The 13,040-nt window shown below is 40.1% G+C and overlaps 1 protein-coding gene across 1 annotated transcript in view; it reads right to left on the bottom strand.

Annotated features, from left to right (window-relative positions):
• The window catches only part of CENPF (centromere protein F), a 41,630-nt gene extending 35,330 nt beyond the window's left edge, over positions 1 to 6,300 (bottom strand). Inside the window, exons 1-4 of the mRNA XM_054399000.1 lie at positions 6,139 to 6,300; positions 4,381 to 4,577; positions 2,245 to 2,357; positions 442 to 533 (exon numbers count right to left, since the gene is read on the bottom strand). Of these exons, the coding sequence (XP_054254975.1) occupies positions 442 to 533; positions 2,245 to 2,357; positions 4,381 to 4,577; positions 6,139 to 6,300 (564 nt within the window). The remainder of the gene's footprint in view (positions 1 to 441; positions 534 to 2,244; positions 2,358 to 4,380; positions 4,578 to 6,138) is intronic.
• Between the last annotated feature and the right edge of the window lie 6,740 nt (positions 6,301 to 13,040).

The raw sequence follows: 13,040 nt of genomic DNA, 5'->3' as shown, positions 1-13,040 counted from the left end.
GAAGGGCTTGTAGCAATACAATGAGGGGCAAAGGTTTTAAACTGGAGCAGGGTAGATTTATGTTGGACATAAGGTGGATATTCATTACAATGACAGTGGTAAAATACTGGAACAGGATGCCCAGGGATGTGGTTGAGGGCCTTTCCCAGAAGACATTCAAAGCTTTTCTATTATCCTCTCATATCTGACTTAGGAAAACTGACAGTTTTCTCTTCTCTTTGCTTGCACAAGACTTCCAGTTCATTAAGGATGTCTTCTCATTTTGAATGCCCTTCTTACCTTTGCTATTTAATTATGCTGGCTTTTCTAGATTAATTTGTTTTTTGATTATACTTTAAGTGATGTAGAATATATTTCACTAGTTTTTCCACTCCATTTTCCAAGTTCACTTAGTAGGTACTTTCTTTGATACCACCCATAGCATTCTCAGGAGATACTTACTTTAACTTGCCTGGCTCTCAATTCCATTTCTAGGGTTTTTTTTCCTTGTACTTTTTTCTTGTATTTTTCTTCCAGTTCTTCAAACTTAGTATCTACAAAGACATGATGAATACTTCTTCATAAACCTAACTTAGTGCATAGGTAGTCCTTTCTAGCCTATTGCTGTCACAGGAATGATAAACATGAGCAGCTATCAGAAATGTCAGCTCATGAGAAACAACTGCATATACAACATCTTCAGTAATTTAGAACCTCAAAAGTACACTGGTGGGATACCTGGAACTTGACATTAGAATGAAAACGCAACTGTTATAAGTAAGGATCCAATGACAGAAGAATTTTTTAGACCTCTCTCTACAAAAACACGTACATATATTTTTATATGCATACACATTATATACACTACTTTTCTTTTCCTCAAAGACCAGCAGCCCAATGGCATTAATATCAGTAAGAAATAACTTTACGGTCCTTTCAAACACAGTAAAAATTGGACAAAGAATTTATTTCAGATTCTGACGTTGAAATTGTAAGAGCGTATTAGTCTAAATCAAAAATCTTACTTCCCTTTTCTTGAATTTGTATGTAATTCTGTAAGTCTCTCAGGAAAATTCTAGAATTAGAATGCAGCATTTGAGGGAAAAGTTGAGGGAGGTAATTGGCCCACTCTACACTGCACTTGTGCAGTCCCACCTTGAATACTGTGTGCAGTTTTGGGTTCCTCAATATAAGAGGGACATTAAACTATTAGGGTGTGTCAGAAGAAAGCAACCAAGGTGGTGAAAGGTCTTAAGAACGAGATTTATGAGAGAAGCAGCAGTGGAAGTCAATTGGTTTGTTCAGCTTAGAGAAGGCTGAGGGCAACCTCATTGCAGGCTACAACTTGAGGTATTCTACAATCTTAAAGAATTTAAGGTTCCAGCTTTCGAAGAAAAAACTTTCCCAGCAATACATTTTTGAATGCAGTTATTAAAATAATTTTAATCAAATCCCCATTTCAGGAGTGCCACACAGTGAAATGCTTGACATTGCCACTACTGTGCTCCTTTTCAGCTATGCATACAAAAATTAAATGAAGAGTACAAGAAATTATCTCAAGTTTCCCACTGGAGTAAGACTGAGATGCCAAACTCACAGCACATTTGTTCACAGCAAGGAAAGAGGTAACGCCTTGCATAATGGTGATCCTAGCAGTTTCTCAGTACAGGCAGCATAAGGGTGTCTGGCTACAGAACAAGTCTCCAATTGAAGAAATTTCTTTTTGCTTTTCCAGTTCATTCCAATATTTTAAATCTTTTTTATGTCACTAATTTGAAGATAGAAGTGATGCTTTGAAATGGATACAGAGCATGTATTGTCAAAGTAGATGATCATGCAGAGTAATAGTTTAAACAAAAAATAATTTTCTAAAGAAATAGCATTATATGACTGTCAACTGAACCTTAAAGCACCTGGGCGGCGTGAAGGAAGACAACTCTTCACTATGTCAATGGAAAAGTTGACACTAAAAACAATCATTCAAGACATTTCTGCATTGATGGATGGATATTCATCCATCAATGGATATTGATGGATACTTCTGTTGTTATTCCTTATCCATCAATGTAGTGTTGACAGGATGCATTATTTGCAAGAAGGACACTAAAAATTTTTAAACAAGGAACCTATGATGCTATGAATTAGATAAGTCTCCAATTAAGCTATGTAACAGGGACTAGGGAACTCAGTATGTGATGTTCAAAATACTCCTCCACTTTTCAAGAAAACTGATAGCTAACTTAGATAAATAAAAAAAAAAATTACCATTATGACTTTGAACTGGTGTTAAAGGAGCAATGAAACTTTTCTGTGGGCTGCCACTGAACGATAAATCTGCAATCGATGTTTGCTGACTTCTCTCAAGCTCACATTTGTATCTGTTTAGGGAATAAGCAGCAGCAGAAATTAGTTACGGAAAGTAAAATATTAGTTACCTAAGAGTCTGAAATACATAAATTACACTATTGTAACAACTAAGTTTAAAGATCAAGTCAAGATACATCCACTGAAAAATTTTAGGAACAGAAATAAGAACAATATACTTTTGAGTTCTACATGCTTAATCAATTATGTAGCAGTCAAAGGTTAAAAATATCAAACACAAAGTAGATGAAAATCAGTTAGAACTGCTTAAGATCTCATTGTGTAATTCCCAGTTAAACACATCCAAATAACTAAACACTGATAATAAAAGCCTGTTACTGTACAGCAGGCACCTTTATGGTAGGAGACCCATGCTACTTTTATTCAATGTTTTGACACTGCACACTTTGAAAAAAATCTATGCACACCTCATGAAAATCAAAGTGAATACACTGTCAGGTGCAGAGTATTTTTCATGTGTAGCATTTACATTGCTGAAAATACCACAGCAGACGACCCATTCCAGCAACTTTTTTGAGTTTGAAGAGTTACACACTCGTTTAGTGAAATCAGCTAACTAGACTGGAGGTTATGCAGCAAATCTGTTCCTGCCCCGGGCAGCACAGGCTGCTCAGGCATTGGCTGCAGCTCATCATATTAGTAACTCTACAACTTGCCTTTCCATTTCCTCCTCCCATTTACAGCACAACACCAAGAACTCCTCTCACAGTGGACTATCTGTTGCTATGAAGTGGAAAGTCATCAGCATGGACCAAATACAAAATCAAAACTGATTGTTCCACTGTAGTGGACAACTATGTGAAGAAATGCAATAGGAAGGAAGAATTCAGTAAACCGGACTTTGATTTTGGGAATGGGTAAATGGAGTGCATAGTCCTAGCCCACAACCTCTTTGGTTCAACGTTTCAAAGTAGATACAGAAAACACAAATGAGTTTCTATCAATCCTGTGGAATTTCAGGAACTCCCTTGACAGCTCTCAGTAACTTCTCACAAAAAAAGGGGTGTTTATACGTGCCATGAATTTTGTTGAAATTCAGAATCTTCTCCCACCAATCAAATACTTCAACTATCTTTAGTTTTCCCAAAGAGCAAAATGAAAAATAACCAGAAAAAAAAAAAATCAATACAGCCTCCTTTTTATTTGCTTCTATTAGGACATATGAGGCATGCCATCCAAAAGTTAAAGGATGTAGACTATGAAAAAATAAACCCAAACCATTAAGAAACCTGGTATCACAGACTCGCTCATCTCTGTGACAGGAATTCAACATTACTATCACAACAGTTTATTGCCTGGGCAGGAGACTCAGTCTTATTGATCCACAGAGTTTCAGAAATACCTTTATTTAAGAATGGAAGGTGACTCTGTTAAGTGCAAGTTTAACAGAGAACATTCACTTCGCTATGGGCAACTGTTCCATTTTGTTTAGCACTTTCCCATTAAAGATTTCAGATGTCTACATTAGAGAGGATCCTTTTATTCTATGAATTGCATTCTACCTCCACAGACAGTACAGATACTGTCTCCATAAAAAATATTTACAAGTTGAGGTGTTACGAATTAAGCACTTCACCAAAGCAATTGGATTCAGTGATTCAGACACAGCACCATTGCTTTTGGCAGCTTCCTCTTCTACTCCAACAGATGTTCATGCCTCCTTCATCCAGCAGTTGCATTTTATTGTTAGATTTGATCTTATAGACTGATTTGTCCACGTACACTCCTTGCAACTCAAAGCTCTTCACAGGTTATTTTTGCCAAGTGACTCTGTTGTGCTAGGTTGGTTGGTTGGTTGCTTCCCCACATTAACCAGGAAGCTTCAAGTGGCACAGATTTATATAGAAATGCATATATTCATGAGTGTATATAGAAATAGACAGATGTTTTGGGATTTTGGTCCCAAAATCTGAAGTATTAGATTAAGAGAAACTAAAAGATCATAAAGGACACATTAAATAAAATATGAGAAAACAGACATTATACATAGGTTAGAGGCATACAGCATGTCCTCACCTTTTCAGTTCTTGCTCTAGCCTTTCAATGTTTTTCTTGCTGGAATTCAGCTGTCCTGCCTGAATGCTGACTTGAGATTCTTTTACATGGAGATCATGCGACACTTTCTGCTTTGCTTTCTCAAGACTATCACACAATTCCATCAAGCTCTGGTTCTCTCTTTTTAGTGTTGCAGCTTCATTTTTTTCATTTTCAACCTAGATGGAATATAGACCATTTCAAAAATTTCAAGTTCTCTCTACACTTCTGTGCAATTACCACAGAATCATAGAATGTTAAGGGCTTGAAGGGACCTTGAAAGATCATATAGTCCAACCCTGCTGCCAGAGCAAAAGAGAGAGAGAGAAAGAGAGACACTCCACAACTTCCCTGGGGGGCCCTTTCCAGTGTTCCATCACCCTCAGTGAAAACATTTTTCCTCATGTTGACATGGAACTTCCTATGCCTCAAGTTCCACCCATTGCCCCTTGTCCTAGCATTGTACATCACCAAGAACAGCCTGACTCCATCCTCTTGGCACTTATCCTTTACATATTTGTAAACATTAATGAGGTCACCCCTTAGTCTCCTCTCCTCCAAACTAAAGAGATGCAGCTCCCTCAGTCTCTCCTTGTAAGGAAGATGTGGCTCTGAACTGGACTCTTCCAAGAAGTTCCCTGTCCTTCTTGGTTGTTTTAAAAACAAAGTTTACATACTGCTAGGTTCTTCATAGCACTTCAAACTTCTGACAGCACTGAATCCTCATTTTAAAATTTTCTCTGATATGAACAAAATCAGACTAGGCACAAGCTCAGTGTCTGGGGAGCACAGCAGTTCCTCTGGATGTCTGAAATAAGTACCTAGAAGCTCACAGGAAGAAACTTCAAGAAACCTACTGGGCTTAAGTTTTGCTAGAAAGCTGTAGCAGCCTAAGGGGAATAAATGCAACCTTTTAAATTTTCCTCTGAGCTGTATTCAAACATTGCAAAAGAAAAATTAACCAAATGAATACATCTGAGGGGTGGGTGTCAAGATGAAGGTGCCAGTCTCTTTTCAGTGGTGCTCAGTGAAAGGACAAAGGAACAACAAGTACAAGCTAGAACACAGGAGGTTCCACCTCAACACAAGGAGACACTTCTTTATGGTGAAGGTGACAGAGCACTGGAACAGGCTGCCCAGAGAGGTTGTGGAGTCTCCTCTGGAAACTTTCAATACCTGCCTGGATGTGTTCCTGTGAGGCCTGCCCTAGGGGAACCTGCTTTGTCAGGGGGATTGGACTCAATGACTTCAAGGTAACTTCCAATTTCTAACATTCTGTGATTCTGTGAATCACTTTGGATATGAAGCATGACAGGGTCTCTGGTTTCCTGAATAGAGGGCTGACAGTGCAGAGTTAGATGAAGTGTGAATTAGGTCCTAATTACCTAAATAGGCCTCGTTATTATTTTAATGAGCATAAAGCAATTTATGTTTCTAATAATTAAGAGAGGTAAGAAAGCCTTATTGTAAACATAAACATCTGGAGATGGACAATCATGCCAAACATGGACAGAAGGTAAGAATTCTATTAATCAATGAAAACTAAACAGAAGGGAGAATGTGATGAGGTGAAGCAAGATAGAGATAAGCTTCTATTTCTGTGCTACCTTTCCCAGTCAGTCAGTAGGAAGAAATAAAACACTAACTCACCCCCTAACAACCACCCGATAATACATCTTGATAATTATGTTTGGCATGGAAAACATCATTTTAGGGAAATGAGTGGAGCACCTACATTACCTTCTGTTTCTGTTTTTGCAAAGCTGCCTCTAAAGACTCTAACTGGAATTGTCTTTGCTGACACTCCTTTTTAAGCTTATCTACTTGACTTTCCAGCTCATGAATCTTCTGTAGTACTCTGGGGGAGAGGCCTTCTTTCCATTCCTCTACAGCCCAGCTCATATTGACAGGATTCTTGTTTAATACAAAATGGACAGTACTATGCCTGAAACACAAAGACAACTACAATTAGACCATGGAAGAGGTTAAAAAAGCCTTCCTTGTAAGAAACAAAAAAACCCCAAAGAAATCCCCCAAAAACCTACATACATTTTTTAAGCTTATCAGTGATTAGAATATAGTATTCCAAAACTGTGCAAACTTCCTGATCTAAACACTAAGCAGCAACTTTGATGTCCTATTATGTCCTATTTTGACACACTTCTGGAAATTTAAAATTGTATTTTAAATAATCAATCCCTTAACAATAATATCCTAACGATTATATTTATAATTGCATTTGACTGCTAAAGAAACGTTCTTTTCACATCTGCTCACGCTGCAGACGGTTATTAGCAGTCAGACTGCATTCTATTTCAGTGGTGCTTAGCGTGAAAGCCGCCTGAAAACCCACGGCTTTGGTTTAGGTGGCAGCTCTGCTTTGGTCTTTGAATAAGCTTTTCGGTCCAACAATGCTGAGCTTATGGCACCAACAATGCTGGCACAAAAAGCAGTACGACACAAGCCCCAAATAAAAATTTGACACGCTCACAGGATTTCATCTTCCGTTGTTGTAATGACTTTGCTCTTCGAGGCTCTGAGAGATGACTTGTGAGCGAGAAGTTACCTGAAAATAACTAAAACTAGATTTCAACGACGGACAGACAGACACAACCCAGGACTGAGGGGCTTGGCGTGTCACGTATCTCACTGGGCCTGACCCGAGGCTCAGGGAGTGGCTCTTCATCTCTGCTGCTGTCCCCTCATTAGGACGCGCCGAAAGCAGGCACCGCCCGCATCTCCGCCCTAAGGCACAGCTGCGGGCAGTGCCCAGCTAACTGCAGTTACCTGCTGTGTTAGGGCATCTTACCTGCTCCATTAAGAGCGACGCTGCGAAGCTCACGGCGAGCCTCAGCGCACCAGCCCGCTCGGGTTGCCTAGCACCGCCGCTCCGGTCCGCGCAGAGGCGGGTAACCGTCCCGAACCCCCACCTGAACGCTCTCTCACTCACTATGACGCCAACCAGAGTCCCTGCTGCTGGGTAGGCGGCTGACAGGCAGGGACCCTCAGCTCCCACAGCACAGCCCTCGGAGGAGGGCTGGACAGCACAGCAAGACAGCTCCCCGCCGCAATTCAAAGCCGCCGTTGCCCCAGCGGCCGTTCGCGCACACCCAAGCAGCGGCACAACCCGAGCGCACTTGATTGGTCCCACCGCAACACCGCCAGCCACGCGGGCCTCGTCTCGTTAGCAACGAGGACGCAGAGCCGGGCCGCTGGCCCTCGTGATTGGCTGGTTCGGAAGCATTCAAACTCTATTGGAAGTGGCAGAGCAGTAGCGGGGCGGAGACGGTCCGTGATTGGCCCCGGAGGCCACTGCCTAGAGCTGGGTGGTGTGACGGGCCCTGAGACAAGCGCTGAACTGCGCTCTGGGGAGGGGAACCGCACGCCGGGGCAGTTCTTACAGTACGGCGAGAAGCGAGGGGGCTGTGAGGAAAGCGCAGCCAGCGGGGCAGTATATGTCACACAGGGGTAGGGGGAATGCAACGGCAGCGTCACACCACTTTACCCCAAATCACTTTCCCGATCTCACAGAGAAGCTGTTTTGCAAAAATAAAATAAAATAATATAACATTTTTTAAATGTCCTGATGAAAATATATTCCATTGAAAAGATCTGTCCAAACTGTTCCTGGGAGTTGTTCTGCCGGAGGGGAAAAAGTAATCCAGCCCAATATTGCACATTTTCTACACTAAAAGTTTTTAAAAGAACGTTTTTTGCCAGGTGTTTTCTAACACGGATCGTAAGAGTACAAGAGTTAAGGATTCTAAAGCTTGCGTGAACTTCTCCAAATGCCAGTGACTGTTTTCCAAATGCTTCCTCTGGTGTTCCCCATCCTGCTCCCTACCTTCCTGACTGGCACTTTGAAAGAGTTTTTGGGTTTGAAACACAATGATGTTTTCCATCAGAAACTGGGAACCATTGATCTGATTATCATTCCACCTAATTAAATGCTGTGCTTCCTATAATAATGCTTGAGAATATTTACTCAAGCACTGTTCTTTTACTCATACTTAGGAAATAGAGTTAAACAAACCTTCCTTGAGAAGTTTATTGGGTAAATAAATAAGGTGCAACAAACTCACTAGTGCATTGTTATAAAATCTCTAAACTACCTCTAGAACAAAAATTGATGGAACCAATCCATCATAAATATTTCTTAACAAAATACAATAATAATAATAATAAATCAAGGTAGAAAATTCCACTGTGAACTTTATGCCCTCTTAGAGATGACTGCAGGTGTTACTGAGAGGACAGTATGGAACAACAGAAGCACAGGAACTCATGGAAGAGTGGGAAACCTTGAACATAGGACTGACAATTCATGAAAGCTGAGCACCAATCTGAACTGAAGGGGGTCCCCCGTGTGGTGGACAAAAGACAAATGTTCTGCAAGAAGTAAAACTATATGCTATATTTAGCAAGCATTTCTCATTCGACAGTAACAAATGTTACTTAATTGATTGCAACTTAATCAGTTGAAGAGTTTTCCATTACTGTAGATGTTTTTGTAGTAGGACCACTGACAGACAAGGAGCACTAAACATTTAAGCTACCGCATGATGATGAAACCCTCAACAAAACAGTGTTAACTCCTAAGACTGGTGGCATATTGTTGGCCTGGCTGGAATTCTTGAGATCTTTCTAAGAGGCTCTCAAAATTCCCTAATTTGGAGCAGCCTGTGATTTCAAGCAGAGAAAACCACCTCAGCCCTGTGAAGTGACTTTTTTCTGTCTTTGAAATTCCATTCAGTTCTTACCAAATGTTAAAAATCAGCATTATGTATCCCTGCATGCATTCTTCACTATAATTTTTGGTAAAAGACCAAAACAATAAGTAGAATACAAAAAACACTAACAGTTGAATTCACATTACTGCAGTTTATGTCAGAGCACACAATAGAACAAAACTGGAAGGGAAAGAAAAAGAAAGAGCTTCGGATGACAAAATCTCACCTGGTGTGGACACCACAAAGAGCAGAAACTAAATATAGCTTTTCTTCCACATTCTTGCCAGATTCAAAAGCTGTCAGATAAAACCTACTTCATGTATATATGTATACATATACACATATACAGATCAAAGAGCACCTGAGGAGTTGGAGCAATCCCATTCATCCAGAGAAATGGGCCAAGCACTCTGCATGTGACGTGTTTCTAGCTTCCCCACTGAGATGCTTAGAGGCAGATGCTCTGCCAGGTTGGGGTTGAAAGAGAAGAAAGCCAGATATTTTCCCTTAGCCTCACCCAACCCCCGCTCTGTACTAAGTCATGCCTTTTGCCTCTGGGAAACAAAATTCTCCATCTCTGCCAACACAGGCAGGTAACTGAGAAGATGGCAGTTTAGTTGTTAGTACTAGAGCTGCAAGGTTAAGTCTGTGCTAATAAAGCCCAGTGAGCTACTATTGTAAAATACAATCATATTTCCTATCCTTTTATATAGTTTCATTTCTTCATGGAAGCCATGCTTTGGCTGGTGAACAGAATGAGTGCAAAGGAGAGTGCCATTAGGATGCATAGAGAACCTTACACCTTACATTTCTTAACTGTCTAGTCTTATGCTCTTAAAAAAGGACCTGCACTTTTTTTTTACAGTTCATTTACAAAATCAGAGACCACAGCATATCACAAATTCTAAAGTATAAATTTGTTCCCAAAGCAAACAAGGTGTTTCTCTAGTAAGGACCATCATATTTCTTACCTACTAATGGAAACTGCTACTGGAGCGCTCCTGTTGACACCATTCAGGGTCAACTGGATGCCCACATTAGTGGACAGAAATACCTACAGTAGCCCTATGGCTTGGTAATCACATTGTCTCATCTAGCCTACTCAACACCACTGGGTAGGTTTCTAGTACCGAGAAGGTGACTGAGGTTACCTGGCATGTCTAAGGTGACAGTGAATCACATGCAGGTGCAGGACGGGAACCTACAGGGGCGGCTCCCAGCAGTTTAAAACACCTCAAGGCAATGTTACCACATTCTCACCCTCTCTCCCATCCCCCACTTGCATGCTGTCATTGCTCCTTTATGACAACTTTGGTGGTGATCTTGAACTGCCTGGTGAGATGGTTAAAATGGTAACGGGCATTAAACTAGGCAGACTTTTCTAGTAATACCAGCATGTATACAGCTTGGGTCTCCAAACTGCTGCACTGTGAGGTTAAGAGAAATGCCTGACTCAGATCACAAGATGGAATGGAGACATGCAGGAGAGAGTGGACAGTACTATGACAACATCAGCTTAAATCAGTTAAAACATTATGTAACAGGATCTCAAGTCCCTATGCTCTAATTCCTACCACCTATCTATCATAAATGCTAGTAAGAAACTTTCCCACAGTAAATGCATTATTGTGTTTTACAATTTGTATGCTTCACAAGAATAAAACTATCTTACAGCTTCTGCTTTCTTTTAACTGCCTCTGACATATTAAATGCAATTACTCTGAATAATTTTCATCATAGGAAAATATTCTTTGACCTTTGCAAGCAGTGTAAAAGTACTGTGATTTTTACTAATCTACAAACTTGTGCAGAAGTGTTAGCCTCTGAATTTAAACCTGCCGAGCAATGATCCAGACAGACACATTAACATAAACAATAATAAAATTATTTATAAATATAAAAGGGGGCAGAGGTGTTTGTTAGTTGTTTATATATTGTTAGTATATTGGAAGGGTAGAAAAAAAAATCAAACATATAAAAAATATTTGTTACTTAAGTGAACACATACTGTCTTGACTTGAAGAACTGCAAGAGGTTTGCAGCCATAGCAATGGTTATGGTAGATAAAAGATATTTATGTCTTTCCTTCCTATTCTAAAAATATTATTTTTAAACATTGTGAATATATCTATTAGCATAATGTGCAGTAAAAAAAAATGTAAATAATTGCAGAAATTACATTATGTCTGTGGTGGTAGGCCATGACACATGGGCCAGTACAAATCCAGACAGGTCTAGACAGGTCCTTTCTCTCCCCTTCTTCCCGCCGCAAAAAACAGGGCAACATGGGAAAAGGAACAAAGGGGACGGGACCTTGCCTGCCTGGTAAACAAGATGCCCATCTGGGGTCAGAGCACATAAGCTGCCCCAGATACGAGGTCCTGGCCTCTGCCCTTTATGGTCATAGCCTGGCAGAAGGCTTTTCCATTGGGCGGCTACATGTTAGCTTTAGTGCCCCATTGGACCAAGCGACCTCTGGCATTTTGTGTATATACAAGTGGCTCGGGAGCCTAGGGGCTCCTGCTCAGATCCGCCTTGCTCAGATCTGCCTCGCTCAGAACTGCCTTGCTCACATCTGCTGAAGCCTCACCTCACTTCAAGCCTTGTCGTCTGGAGTGTCCTGCCTTGCTTCGAGTGCCTGGTCCAGAGCCCTGGGATAAAGCCTGAGCCTCGAACTGGATTACAAACTGACAGTTTGTGGAGCCTGTCAGCAGAGAGAGTGAGCTAGGGACTATCTTCAAATTCCTACTCTAATCCTCGTGAGTAAATCCTGGCCTGATGATATCTTCCTAAGGGTTATTGGTTGGCCTTTGGTTTATAAGTGGGTGAAGCTATTTGTGTCATAGCTTTTTCCAGTCTCTGAACTCTCTAAATTGTGTCAAAATTGCCATTAAGCATCTTGGAAGAATTCACGACCGAATAGAACCTGTAAATAATTCTATCAGTTTTGTACATAGTTTTGAGGTGGGGTTTTGGGAAAATAAAAATATTTTATAATTCCCGCCTCATTAATTTAACCCAAAACTAATACAAAGACACATCAGGACCATATTGTCTAGTGATTCAAATTACCAGTTAATGAACTGTAAATAATATTGGAGCTTTTTTTTTTCCCCTTAACAGTAAATTCCCTCTATATATAGTTCTTAGTGGTGACACTAAGCAAATCTTTCACATGACAGTTATTTTCGTTATGGCCCACTCCTCCCTGACTTTATGAGTCCATAGATCACATATCCTTTCACCTCTATTTTTGTTAGGATTGTACTCAGGTACACAGATATTGTATACAGGTACATTCATTCTGAGATTCTGTTACAGCAAGAGACAAAAGCAGCTAAGACAGAATTGCACTACAAATAAAATAAAAGGCATGAGATTTGCTTCTTTGTTGACCTTTCTGTTCTAAGTCCTTGATCATTTATCATGGTTGCCCTTGCTGTGCCTAATCTCCATTTGAACATCCCATTTCTATGAATTCATTTGAACATCAAATCTAGCGAACTACCTAAATTAAAGCCTTGGCTCAAATTTTTTTTCTCTTTTGTTACGCCTAGATACAAATTTATTTATTGTACATGTATTTATTATATATCTAAAAAGTGGGTTTTATATATAACTTTAAGTATTATCTGAGAATCTGTACTTGCTTTTTATGTTTACCTACTGGTCAAATCTTTCGTCAGTCAGTGAAATAACTGAAAACATCACCTACACCATTGATGACAAACTGATCAAATTACTTATTAGCCCCTACCTATCTTAATGCTGTCTCTAAAGTCTTCCAGTGTTTCTCTGTTAAGAGGTTGAATAGACAAGACAAAAGTAATGCCTCCTTATCCTGCATACATCATAACGACCTCAACGTTACTTCTGCCATTTTTAAGGCAAGTTGCAGAATGACTTTTCAGT

The sequence above is a fragment of the Indicator indicator genome, chromosome 2, assembly GCF_027791375.1.
Source record: "Indicator indicator isolate 239-I01 chromosome 2, UM_Iind_1.1, whole genome shotgun sequence".
NCBI classification, from domain to species: domain Eukaryota; kingdom Metazoa; phylum Chordata; class Aves; order Piciformes; family Indicatoridae; genus Indicator; species Indicator indicator.
This window is presented reverse-complemented; position numbering and strand designations above follow the sequence as displayed.